Source organism: Gobio gobio (genome assembly GCF_949357685.1).
Source record: "Gobio gobio genome assembly, chromosome: 1".
Classification (NCBI taxonomy): domain Eukaryota; kingdom Metazoa; phylum Chordata; class Actinopteri; order Cypriniformes; family Gobionidae; genus Gobio; species Gobio gobio.
The window spans coordinates 69,137,936-69,151,248 of NC_137097.1; the positions used below are offsets into that span (position 1 = coordinate 69,137,936).

The 13,313-nt window shown below is 40.9% G+C and overlaps 1 protein-coding gene across 3 annotated transcripts in view; it reads left to right on the top strand.

Annotated features, from left to right (window-relative positions):
• prkacaa (protein kinase, cAMP-dependent, catalytic, alpha-a) overlaps positions 1-12,363 on the top strand; it is a gene marked incomplete at its 5' end in the record, with an annotated part of 52,982 nt that extends 40,619 nt beyond the window's left edge. For all 3 annotated transcript variants that reach the window (XM_079836802.1, XM_079836801.1, XM_079836803.1), the window contains 5 exons: positions 516-642; positions 1,523-1,618; positions 1,700-1,822; positions 7,129-7,293; positions 11,903-12,363. In XM_079836802.1, coding sequence (XP_079692928.1) covers positions 516-642; positions 1,523-1,618; positions 1,700-1,822; positions 7,129-7,293; positions 11,903-12,028 — 637 coding nt within the window. In that variant the 3' untranslated portion in view covers positions 12,029-12,363. The remainder of the gene's footprint in view (positions 1-515; positions 643-1,522; positions 1,619-1,699; positions 1,823-7,128; positions 7,294-11,902) is intronic.
• Between the last annotated feature and the right edge of the window lie 950 nt (positions 12,364-13,313).

Below are 13,313 nucleotides of genomic sequence, written 5' to 3' on the forward strand. Positions count from 1 at the left end.
AAATGCAGATAGTCAACAGAATAGCTTTTTTTTTAACTATAAGCCTTAGATTGTATATAATCCTCATATTTCAATCATTATGAGCAAAGGTAGTGTATGCATAACAAGTTCGTTGTGTCTGCTTGACTGAACACATTACGTTAACTAGGCACATATTACATTATAGCTGTTATTTTGACACTCATCTCAGAATTGATGAGAATACTTCCTTTAATTGTAACAGTGAAACAAGCATTTTTTTGCCTTGCAACAAGATGTATCGTGAAAAAGAGAACTGCACCGTTTTTGTTCTTTTGAAAATAACGCCATCAATCTGCAGTTCAGGTAATATTGTAGGGTAGTTGACATGACTTGTCAAACAGTGGCACGTGTCCTGACATGCTATAGGCCCCCGTTTCATCATTCCTAAACCCAGTCAAAGTGATGTTTTTCTCATTCTTGAATAGTCACTATGCATGCAGATCACATGACCTCTGTATATTCACGTTGTGTCTGTCTGTCTCTGTCCGGTGCAGTGAGCCGCATGCCCGATTCTACGCCGCCCAGATAGTTCTGACCTTTGAATACCTTCACTCGCTTGATCTTATCTACCGAGATCTGAAGCCTGAAAACCTGCTCATAGACCAGCAGGGATACATACAGGTGAGTAATTAGAGTAACTCCAGGACTGTGGCATGTTTTAAAGGGTTAGTTCACCCAAAAATGAAAATTCTGTCATTAATTCCTCACCCTCATGTCGTTCGACACCCGTCAGACCTCCGTTCATCTTCAGAACACAAATAAAGATATTTTAGTTGAAATCTGATGGCTCTGAAAGGCCTCCATTGACACAATGGCACGGTTCACTCTCAAGACCCTTAAAAGGCACTAAAGACGTCGTTACAAAGTCCATCACACTACAGTGGTTCTACAATAACTTTATGGAGTGACGAGAATAGTTTTTGTGCGCAAAAAAAACTAAATGACGACTTATATAGTGATGACCGATTTAAAAACACGGCCTCATGAAGCTTCGAAGCGTTATGAATCAGTGAGCCGAATGATGATTCGGATCGCGTGTCAAACTGCTGAAATTTGGCGATTCAAACTGCTGATTCGACTCACTGATTCATAACGCTTCGAAGCTTCATGATGCCGTGCTTTGAAATCGTCATCACTATATAAGTCGTTATTTAGGGTTTTTTTGCGCACAAAAACTATTGTCGCCGATTCATAAAGTTATTGTAGAACCACTGTAGTGAGATGGACTTTGAAACGACGTCTTTAGTACCTTTTAAGGGTCTTGAGAGTGAACCGTGCATTGAGCCAATGGAGGCCTTTCAGAGCCATCAGATTTCAACTAAAATATCTTCATTTGTGTCCCGAAGATGAACGGAGGTCTGACGGGTGTCGAACGACATGAGGGTAAGTAATTAATGACAGAATTTTCATTTTTGGGTGAACTAACCCTTTAAAACCATAGGTTTTCACTGATGTATCGGATTCTCTTCATACACAGTCATTCTTCTTGCTCTTTCCTCAGGTAACAGATTTTGGTTTTGCTAAACGTGTAAAGGGCAGGACCTGGACACTGTGCGGCACGCCTGAGTACCTGGCGCCAGAAATCATCCTCAGTAAAGTTAGTAACAACGCTGCTTTACTTGTTAGGCATTGGCCAGTCCGTTCCAGCATAACCTCCTGCTCTCTCTCGATCTCTTAGGGTTATAATAAAGCAGTGGACTGGTGGGCTCTGGGAGTGCTGATCTACGAGATGGCTGCTGGTTATCCTCCGTTCTTTGCTGACCAGCCCATTCAGATCTACGAGAAGATTGTCTCTGGGAAGGTGAGCACAGAACATCAGTCCTCAGGGATTATTCAGCACTGGATTTCATTCACACATGTGTCAGTGTTTTTCATATAAACCAACTGTTTAAAGGGATAGTTCACCCAAAAATTTACATTCTGTCATTTACTCACCCTCAAGTTGTTCCAAACCAGTATGAATTTCTTTTTTTTTTGCTGTTTGGAAGAATGTTTGTAGCCAAGCATATCTTGGCTACCATAGTATTTTTTCCCTACTATGGTCGTCAATAATACCCCTTTTCCACCGAGGCAGTGCTGGTGCTGGTTCGGAGCCAGAGCCTAGTTTCAAATCGGTTCTTTGTCTTTCCACGCCCAAAGAATCAGCTCTGAACCAGGAAAAGTGGTTCTTAAAGGGTAAGTTCACCCAAAAATGAAAATTCTGTCATTAATTACTTCCCCTCATGTCGTTCGACACACGTAAGACCTCCGTTCATATTCGGAACACAAATGAAGATATTTTAGTTGAAAGCTGATGGCTGAGAAAGGCTTCAGACAGGCCTCCATTGGCATTCAGTACATTTACACTCCCAAGACCCATAAAAGGCACTAAAAACGTCGTTACAAAGTCCATCTCACCACAGTGGCTCTACAAAAATTTTACGAAGTGACGACAATAGTTTTTGTGCGCAAACAAAAATCAAAATAACGCCTTTATCCAACTTGTTCTCGACTTCCGTGTGCGCCTCCACGACGCATGCGCGAGAATATGACGCAGATCCGGCGTTCGGACACATGACCCAGAAGCGATTTGTTTACGAGCAGAGGAAGACGCGCGTGTCTAAGCTGTTGGATTCTACATTGATCGTGCTTTAGGTCTCGGCGTAGTGCTCAAAATGGGGTTAAAGTGTGCATTTCATGGATTCCCGAACGCCGGATCTGCATCATATTCTCGCGCATGCGTCGTGGAGGCACACACGGAAGACAATAACAAGTTGGATAAAGGTGTTATTTTGATTTTTTTTGCGCACAAAAACTATTGTCGTCACATCGTAAAATTATTGTAGAGTCACTGTAGTGAGATGGACTTTGTAACAACGTTTTAAGTGCCTTTTATGGGTCTTGGGAGTGTAAATGTACTGAATGCCAATGGAGGCCTATCTGAAGCCTTTCTCAGCCATCAGCTTTACACTAAAATATCTTCATTTGTGTTCTGAAGATGAACGGAGGTCTGACGGGTGTCGAACGACATGAGGGTGAGGAATTAATGACAGAATTTTCATTTTTGGGTGAACTAACCCTTTAAGTAGCACCAGAACATTGCTGGTCTAGAAGTAAGAACCGCTTGCGTCAGGGGGCGGGGTTACCGTGACCAACAAGACAAACACAAACTTGTGACCGCCATTTTTGAAATAGCAGCTAATCGAGCTAATTGCTGTTCGATTGTAATCTCCGTCTATACTATTTACGGCGAGCTGCACGAATGCGTTGGATTCGCTGTGTTTTGATACCGACGTAAGTTTGTAAAGCCATGTGCATCAATAGTAACGCAACGTTCGCCATTGTTGATGTTCGAGATGCATTGGCGCTGCGCAGATCGATCGCCGTATGACATCAAAGTACAGCGAGAGCAGACGACTCCTGATGCTTCTGAATCGCTCTTGCGGTATTTTGATATCATATGATGATGGGGCTGCGCAACTCGAACAAGCCTGGTGTGTGTGTTTCCCGCTGCCTCACTAGCGTTGCTGAGAAAGATGAGACGTATAGAGTATTACGTAAGACTGGCTCTGTGGCAGCTCTCTAACCCGTGGAAAGGCAAACCGGTTCTTAGAGGGCTCGTCAGTCGAACCACTAGCACTGGCTCTGAACTAGCACCCGGTTCATTCTGGTGGAAAAGGGGTATAAGGGGCTGACATCTGCTTGGTTACAAACATTCTTCCAAATATCTTCCTGTCTGTACATTCATTTTTGGATGAACTATCCCTTTAGAATTGATCCTTGAAGGTCAAATAAAATGTAAATATTAGTTGAAAAACTTAAAGGGATAGCTCACCCTACAATGAAAGTTAAAGGATTAGTTCACTTCAAAATGAAAATGTCCTGATATTTTACTCACCCCCATCTCATCCAAGATGTTCATGTCTTTCTTTCTTCAGTCGAAAAGAAATTACGTTTTTTGAGGAAAACATTCCAGGATTTTTCTCCACATAATAGACTTCAATGGCAACCAAAATGTTGAAGGGTCCAATTGCGTAATCACGTAGGAAAGGTCACTAGATGTAGGCAGAAGTACCGCCCCTGTGTTTACAAAGCGCACACGCGAAGACTAATACAAACGTCCTGTAGCAAAAAAAGGTTAAACAGCGATGTCGGACGATTTTGAAGTTGAAGATGGAGTGTTATTTGGTAAAGGGCGTTTGTATAATGAGGATTTCACACAGGATGTGGAATGCGTTGTGCTGGCCGCTGGGTTCAGCGTAGTCCTTCATATACAAAGCGGTTTGTCCAGAGCAAAGTAGGCAGGAGTTTTCAAAACTGTTCATCCATTATGCTTTCCATGCTCGTTTCGATGCACCGTTTCTATTGGCCGTGCGGGTAATCGTCACAGAGCGTGCGCGAAAGCTCGTCAATGGTGCGCTTTGGTCGACACCGCAACAAGCCGGGGCAAGCCATTGAAATGAATGGATTTCTTAGCGCATCGGTGCCGCTGCAGCATTCTGTGTGAAAGGCCCATTAGTCCTCGCATGTTCGCTTTGGGCGGTACTTCTGCCTACATCTAGCGTGGCCTTTCAGTCATGATTACGCAATCCGTGGCACGTCGCAGAGCAGCGCAAGATGAGCAATTTAGGTTAAAAAGTAAACACAAGTTAAATGACCGATGGTTTGTCTAGATCAGACCCTATTCCTCGTCTGGGATCGTGCAGAGCCTCTGAAGCCCTTCCTTTGAAACTGCATTGATTTGGACCTTCAAACGTTGGTTGCCATTGAAGTCCATTATGTGGAGAAAAATCCTGGAAAGTTTTCCTCAAAAAATAACATTTATTTTCGACTGAAGAAAGAAAGACGTGAACATCTTGGATGAGGGCATTGTATTTGAGCTGAACCTGTGAATAAACAGCACCCTGCAGAGCTTTGCTAGCGGGTTAATAAACTCAACCAGAGATGGCAAAAGTACTCAGTTCCCGTACTCAAGTAGAAGTACAGATACTTGTGTTGAAAAATGCTCTGGTAAAAGTAGAAGTAATGATTTAACTTCTTTACTCAAGTAAAAGTAGCCTTGCGAACGACAACCATTTTTTATATAAAGCTACCTGGACCACACAAAGGTTACTAGAGTGCAAGCGGAGAAACTTAAGTGGATATGGAAAAAATATGCCATTGCCTACATTTTAAATGGATGTCTGCACAATTTGCAGCACATTCGCCAGGAGTCATTCTTGATGCCTACAATCTCAAACATCTCTCTCAGATAAGGCCAAGGATGATTGGGAATGTCTTGCTGCTTGTCTGCTCCATTTTCTTCAATTATGTCGCTGCTCAAGCCACAATGATTTCCTGCAAATGAATGCCGCCGAATCTGTTGAGTCGTCTTGTAGTGGTGCGTCAAGTGCAACGTATATTCCCAACCAATTAGACTGAATTCGGTATTGATGACGCAAAAAATAATAACGTTAACTCCACTGAAATTATTTAAGTAACGAGCCAATTTTGTAAAATGCAAGGAGTAGAAAGTATCGTAAAAGTTAAAAAAAAAGTAAAAAGTCGACGCAAAAAATAAATAGTAAAGTAAAAATATCAGAAAAATCTACTTAAGTACAGTAACAAAGTATTTGTACTTTGTTACTTCCCATCTCTGAACTCAACCAAACGCATCCTATATTAGATTAATCAGATCTAAACCTATTACAACTTACATCAGCACAAAAGGACGCGAATGCGCACGTGAACTTGACCATGCTAGTTTTTTACAGGCTATGGTTTGAAAGGGAAACTCGCGCCGATACACGGGCAACTAAAGCACAGAGAATTTACAACACTATTACAATCTTGTTCTCATTATAATGCTATTTTAATTTCACGCTTCATTTTATTTTTCCTGATCAAAGTGATTATCACTGCGCGTTTTCGAAGCCATACCGAAAAACGGCTTTAAATAAAACATAGGTCTACTCTTAAAAAAACGCCAGAACATCATAACACTGCCGCATTATTACTATCATCAATGATTTTGAAAAAGAAATAGCCTAAAAAGAATATAACCGTCTCAAATAACCCAGAGTCGATCATGTTGTGCATTTGCATTTGAGCTGAAACTGAAGAGAACGAACACCAGCTGATAAAGGCAGTGCTTTACTAGCTGGTTATTAAACTCAACCAAACGTGTCCTATATGAGATTAATCAGACAACATAAAAGTCATCTTACAGAAAAGGACGCGAATGCTGATACACAGAGAATTCCCAACAATCGTGTTCTCATTATAATGATATGTAAATGACAGATTGGTGCTGCACATCTTGCACTGTATTTCATGATCACAATGAGGCATCACTGCTGTGCGCGCTTCAATTTCACTTTATTTCGCCGTTCTGGAGGCGTGCTGTCCAACGCTAACCAATCAGACCACAGTTACTGGCTAAAATGCTGCAATAACCAATCAGAAAAATAGACAAATATATTTATTATCGTTTTCATGATCGATTGTCGCTGTCACGTTCGAGTACTCGATCACTGTTGCCCATCCCTAGTTAGAAGCGGGAAAAATGGGCAAGCGTAAGGATTTGAGCGAGTTTGACAAGGGCCAAATTGTGATGGCTAGACATCTCCAAAACTGCAGCTCTTGTGGGGTGTTCCCGATCTGCAGTGGGTCAGTTTCTATCAAAAGTGCTCCAAGGAAGGAAACGTGGAGAACCGGCGACTGTATCAATAACAATTTATCGCAATCAGTTGATTTGACAGCATGAACTGTGTCATCTAAAGATTTTAGATCCAGTTGCTGCCTCCTTTTGCAGCAGTTTCCTTTGGTTTTGTGGTTTGCGTGTGAGAGATGCCACGCTCTGCACCATTTAAGTATTCAGTCACTGTCAGTTTATTAGGGTTTGATAGATAAGCTTGTAACACTCAGCCTAAGGAAGGCAGTTTACACAAGGTCAAGACGTTCTTAACTTCTCTTTTAAAGGTGTTAGAGTAAATTGCTTAACAAATAAACACAGAATAAATGATAACCCAACGTGTATGAAGACGTGTTGCCTTCACTCGTTTATGAAATATTAAGTGATAAGGGTGTTTCGGAAATCAATGTGACGTGAATCCCAAGCACTGACACTGTGTCTCAATCTTCCTCTAGGTCCGCTTCCCCTCGCATTTTAGCTCTGACCTGAAGGACCTGCTGAGGAACCTGCTGCAGGTAGACCTGACGAAGCGCTTCGGGAACCTCAAGAACGGCGTCAATGACATCAAGGGCCACAAATGGTTTGCAACCACCGACTGGATCGCAATCTACCAGAAGAAGGTACCCGAATCAGACTGGCTTCTTACAGTGTTCTTCCTCAATCTTGAAGTCGACCTGATATCAAAATTGCCCCCCATTTTGTGAACAAATCATCAGTAAACTGCAAAAAATGCTTTTTTACTTAGTATTTTTGTCTTGTTTTCAGTCCAAATATTTAAAAAATCTTGCATTAAGAAGCATTTACTAGATACAGGGTTTCCGCGGGGTCTTAAAAAGTCTTAAAATGTCTTAAATTTCAAAATCTAAATTTTAGGCCTTAAAAAGTCTTAAATTCTCTGAAGTTTTGAGTTCTAGGTCTTAAATAGTTTTAAACAGGTCTTAAATTGTTCTGCGTCCATGTAACGCTACCTCTAATGCTCATTGAAATGCTCCCGCAGCGCTTTTGTGTGTGTGTTTATTCCGGGCTGTTGTAGTTCTTTCTTTCGCTAGTCCTACTATAGTTCGCTGTATTACAACTACAAATGAGACCAGCATGCATCTTATATTGCAGCCAATCAGCTTTCATGTTATTGGCGCGGGTCTCTTTCAGATTGTACCAAAGACGCATCAAACGGATTTTATTCTTCAACTTCAGTTCTCCAGTTCTTCCAGTTCACGCAATCGTGAAAGCGAAGGTGAATCTTTCTCACATCTCGCATAATGACCAAATAAAAGTATGATATGCCCGATAGCGCTAAAAAGAGTTAATTAATAAGAGTTAGTTAAAAGCAATGTAAATCACAAACTCAATAGACACACAGACCGATGTCAGAATGGCTGTGGATTTTGTGCACGCGTTTGCCGCCTGTCAGTTCGCGCAAGTGTACCGAATGTGTCTTTTTCTAGGCTCACTCTTGAACGATCATACACACATTAATATCCCTATGTTCTTATTGGCGGTTATGTCTTGACTCTTGAGTAAAAAAGTTTGGGACGTGTGTCAGTATTGTATCTGCACATTACTGTAGTTCTTAAAGTGAAAGCATAACAATATAGCTTATGTTGGTGCTCCTGTCTGTGTGTTAATGTTAAACAAACAACAACAGGGAAAAAAACGTTACTTCAACTTTAAGCACTGTTTGTATCCGTATCTTTAGGTTGTATTTATTTGTCCTATTGTAATTGGTTAATAAGTTTAGTACTTATTAGTAAAAACGTAGTTTTACTTATATTAAGCAATTGCTTACTTGTAAGATTTTGGGCATATTTCCCACCCAAAGCGATAATGTTATTAAAGCTAGATAGCACACCACTTTACCAGCCTTTTTTTGTAATACCAAACAAGATTCATGCATTTTGTTTGTTTTATTGTCATGTGTGACTATTGTGCATCTACGGTAATATGGTAAATGTGGCATCCTATGCAAAAAACAAAACTGGAAATGACCACCACAAAATCAGTAATTTTGATCTCAGTAGAAAAAAAATATATATTTATTTATATATATATATATATATATATATATATATATATATATATATATATATATATATATATATATATATATATATATATATATATATATTTATATATATATATATATAGTGAAATCCTGAGATTGAGCTATGATGAAATGCAAGTTTACTAATACTTTGTTCAATTTGAATTGCTTTGCAAGTAATTTTGTGATTCTGCATTTCCTTTGTACGTTTTTTTTTATTGCGTGATATAGGACTTAAATATAATCCCTAATGGTCTTAAAAAGGTCTTAAAAAGTCTTAAATTTGACTTGGTGAAACCTGCAGAAACCCTGTAGATAAGCAAAAGGTTTTGTCTTGTTTTGGGGGAAAATAACTCAAAATGAAGGGAGTTTTTGCTTAAAATAAGCAAAATAATCTGCCAATGGGGTAAGCAAAATAATCTTGTTTTCTGTTTGAATTAAGATTATTTTGCTTACACCATTGGTCTTATTTTAAGCAAAAACTCCCTTAATTTTGAGTTATTTCCCCCCAAAACAAGACAAAAACTTTTGCTTGTCTAGTAAATGCTTCTTAATGTAAGATTTTTTTAGATATTTGGACGGAAAACAAGACAAAAATACTAAGTAAGAAAAGCATTTTTTGCAGTGTACATGTTAATTGCCCTTTTTTGTTCTTCGTTTGGGCGTTTAAAGAAAGTTACAGTGTTCAGACACACGCTGATTACATCACTTGCCCACCATAGTAATAAAAATCATTTAGTTCAGTTACAGAACAAGACTGAAAATTAAAAACTGAACGCGTCTGATCAAGTCGCAGCAGGAGTCAGATTTCGGATTTAAGCAATATTTGGGATTTAAACCCAATGCTAAATAGGAAACCTGCACATGTTAATGAGGAAATCTGTAAACTTTGCCTGATGAAGGTGGCAGCGTCCGGAGGTAACACTTCTAATTTACACACACACACACACACACACACACACACACACACACACACACACACACACACACACACACACACACACACACACACACCTTCAAGCGCAACACACCTTCAAGCGCAACACAAGAATGAGCCACGCGTCGATAAACCGGTGGGAAAATGTCCCTAGTGAGCACCCATACACTTTTAGCCAACATTCTTACGCCACACACACACACTACTGAGAGCGGTGTTTAGATGAATATGTAAATGTGCTGTGCCCTTTCCTCTCAATAGTAAAATAAACACACACAAAAATGACAGCGGAGAGAGAACGCGGCAGTTATGAACGCGTCTGATCATAGCGATGTGGATGTTTGCTCCAGATCTGTAATTTGACACTCCAGTTAAGTCAAGTCAGTTTACTTTTATACTATAGATTGCTTTAAATCAAGCATTTTAAAGATGGGGAAAAAAGGGTGAAAGTAGGGGTTTCGCACCAGAGGAACGTTTTCATGGTTCCTAGTGGAAATGCCCACTTCGTGGCGTTTTCGCACAGAAGGATCTGGGAACTATTTCAGTTATAGGAACACATTTTGGGGGGACTCAATTAGCTCCGCTTCAGAGTAGGGCTGTCACGATTTTTCACACCACGGTTATTGTGGCCAAAAGTATTCACAATTTCGATATCTTTAGAAACCGTGGGGGTGGGGGGGGGGATATCAGTTAAAATTATTTTTACTTTGTTTATTTAGTTTTTCTTATTTACCTAACGAACATAATTGGATACTGATCAACACAGGGCATCTTCTTTGAAGCCTCCCCATGAAATAACAAGAGGGAAAATACTGTCAAGTTCAACAGTATGATGAATAAATATTAACATCAAAACTGAAACTTTAACTTGTGTACCCGTATTTTAAGCTCTGACACGGAGGTGGGTATAAAGGTTGGTGGTGTTGCCCCCCTTCGCACTGACCGTAGCCCGACACATTCTGCAGATTTGGCTGTGTAAGGAGCTTTAATACTGGCGAGCTTACTATTCTGCTGCATCGTCGTCTTGTTTTTACAGGTGTCAGCGTTAAGGCCTGTGCACACCAGGGCGATATTCGAGCGCGCTTATCGTTTTTCGGCGCGTCTTTGTGTTCACACCCAAGCAATTTTCACTGCCGATGCGCCGACTGAACGCGCAAATTCAGTAGATGGTGCTCAAGGTGCTGCTGCGCCACTTTTACGCTTCTGACACTCATTTCACACAGAAGAAGAAGAGAGATGGTGTTTACGTGCTTTGCAAAACCATTCACACACTTTTTGCTGACTGGCAAGCAGCATCAGCAGCTCATCTTCTTCTTTGTCTGTTTACTTCCTCTTCTTTGTCGTCTCAATCTGTGCTCGGCAAGACCGTTTTGTGCTTGAGCGCCACCAAGTTGTGTTTTACTGTAACTTCAGCAGCTCCAGACATGTGAACTAAAGCGCCGATCTCATTGGTCGGACAGTTTTTACCGCGCAACGTCAAAACAAAAATGGTCCTGGTGTGAACAGGCCTTTAAGGTGCAATACTACCACCTGCAGGTCAACCAGGTTCTGCCGCTGGAGTATTTACTTGTCACGTTATCATAAGAGTCCTATTCGTTTGAAAAAATTGTGGCTGTCGCCAATACCAGTATATTGTCACATCCTAAATTAACACAATGTCGATATTTCATGCTTTGAAGTCAATACCGGTATATTGCAACACCCCTACTTCAGAGTAGGGTCTAACCCAGCACGATAGGAACTACCAGTGACGTAAGCGATTGTCCGAACGCAAGCGAAACCTTTTTTTACATGCTGTGCAAACACACAGTTAACAGCCTATTATATATATTTACTCCACGAACATGGAAAACAGCGATTAGATGGACTGAGGCTGAAGTCCAGCCACTGAACTTTGAAAAAGTTCTCGCGAGCAGCGACATTTTGAGGGGGAAATCTTTACCCAGAACTTCATTTAGACCCCGAAACATACCGAGTACCACCCCAAAATCGCTAGTTCCTAGGGAAAGTTCCTGCGGTGGAAACACGGCTAAAGAAGGCGGAGCCTCAGAGCCACACCCACCTATTACATTACCACCTGCCAATGGTAGTTCGAAAGGGTTTAACAGCCAGAGCGAACTTTTCCAGAAAGTTTTGAACTTTGTGTTCGCTTGAAGTATATCGGGGCCTTTATGGTAATGTATTTAATCAAAATGCTAAAAAAAAAAAAACCTTTCCACTGACTCATCTGTGTATGTTTGTCTGTTTTCAGGTGGAGGCTCCCTTCATCCCTAAGTGCAAAGGCCCCGGGGACACCAGCAACTTTGACGACTACGAGGAAGAAGAAATCCGGGTCTCTTTCACAGAGAAATGTGGAAAGGAGTTTGCTGAATTCTAGAAGCAGCAGCAGCCGTGGAGGAGAGAGGGATGGAGAGAAATTAGATGTGGGGCAACAGTGAGAAGATAACGTTTTCCAGGGTGAGATGATGGACTGGACTGAGCTTGTATGCGGTAACAACAACAACGAAAACAACGCAGAGCCCTCACACACGGATGGAGGGAGAAGAAGATCAGAAAGTCCTGAGAGAGAGAGAGAGAGAGAGAGAGAGAGAGACGCCAGCAGTGTTGCCTTTTCAGATCCTTCGTCACTTGTTACTTGTCCATTTTCATGTTTTCCCTCTTGTTTGGTAGCCAGGGTCCATTGGGCAGAGATTCAGTCACTTCTCTATGACTGGCTGGCATGGGGATATTTGTGACTACTACTTTTTTTTTTTTTTCTTTCTTTTGGTTCTTTTTTTCCCCAGAGATATAGAGGTTACTTTCTGGTACTGAATTTCGGCTTCTCCAGAGAAAATTACCCCCCTTTTTTTTTTTGTGTGTGTTTTAAATCAGCAAAGGTGTCCTTGCTCTGTAGTTCTCCACCCTGTCACATCTTGTTTACTTCCTGTGCACCTATTGGCACCAAATCAATCCAACTCACACCGTTCAAGAGTTCTGGCTTTTTTTCACCCATTTCCCATTTGAATTTCAAGCATCGCGCCACCATCCTTCAAATTTATCATCCACATGTTGATTGGGTACAATTGCCTACACTGCTCTGAGATCAGCCGCTTAGTATGAAGATTGTTTGGATCATCATTCTCTCGATTATGTTCAAGATGTGGCGTCCTGCGTGTCCTAAAAGCCCAGCTCGTCGTACGAATAGAGTATGCCTACTTTATTATACTTAACACTTGAAACTCTTTACACTGGCTTGACTCCGAGATGAGTTTCCCAGGGAATAAATCAACACGGAATGGAAAAGTGAAGGAATGCAGTGAATTGGCCCGAGCACAACGTCTTGTAATACGGCAGTTTGTTTTTAGAGTTATGCTTTTAAAGGAAAACGCACTTTCTGTGGTTGTACTCGGTTCCTGGTGGATGAGAATGGTGTTTTTTTTTTAATGATTATTCGATTATGCCGTGTCACCTGCCAGTGACCAAACCCTTTTCTTTCTTTTTTTTTAAATCTTTACAGAAGATGCTTTGAAAATTAGGTGGATATCCGATACGTTTTAACTCGCTATGTCTTCACTAATCAATCTCCATTTCTGCTTCAAATATGCGTGTAGACTTTATTGTGTTATTAAAGGAACACGCCACTGTTTTTGAAAATGGGCTCATTTTCCAGCTCCCCTAGAGTT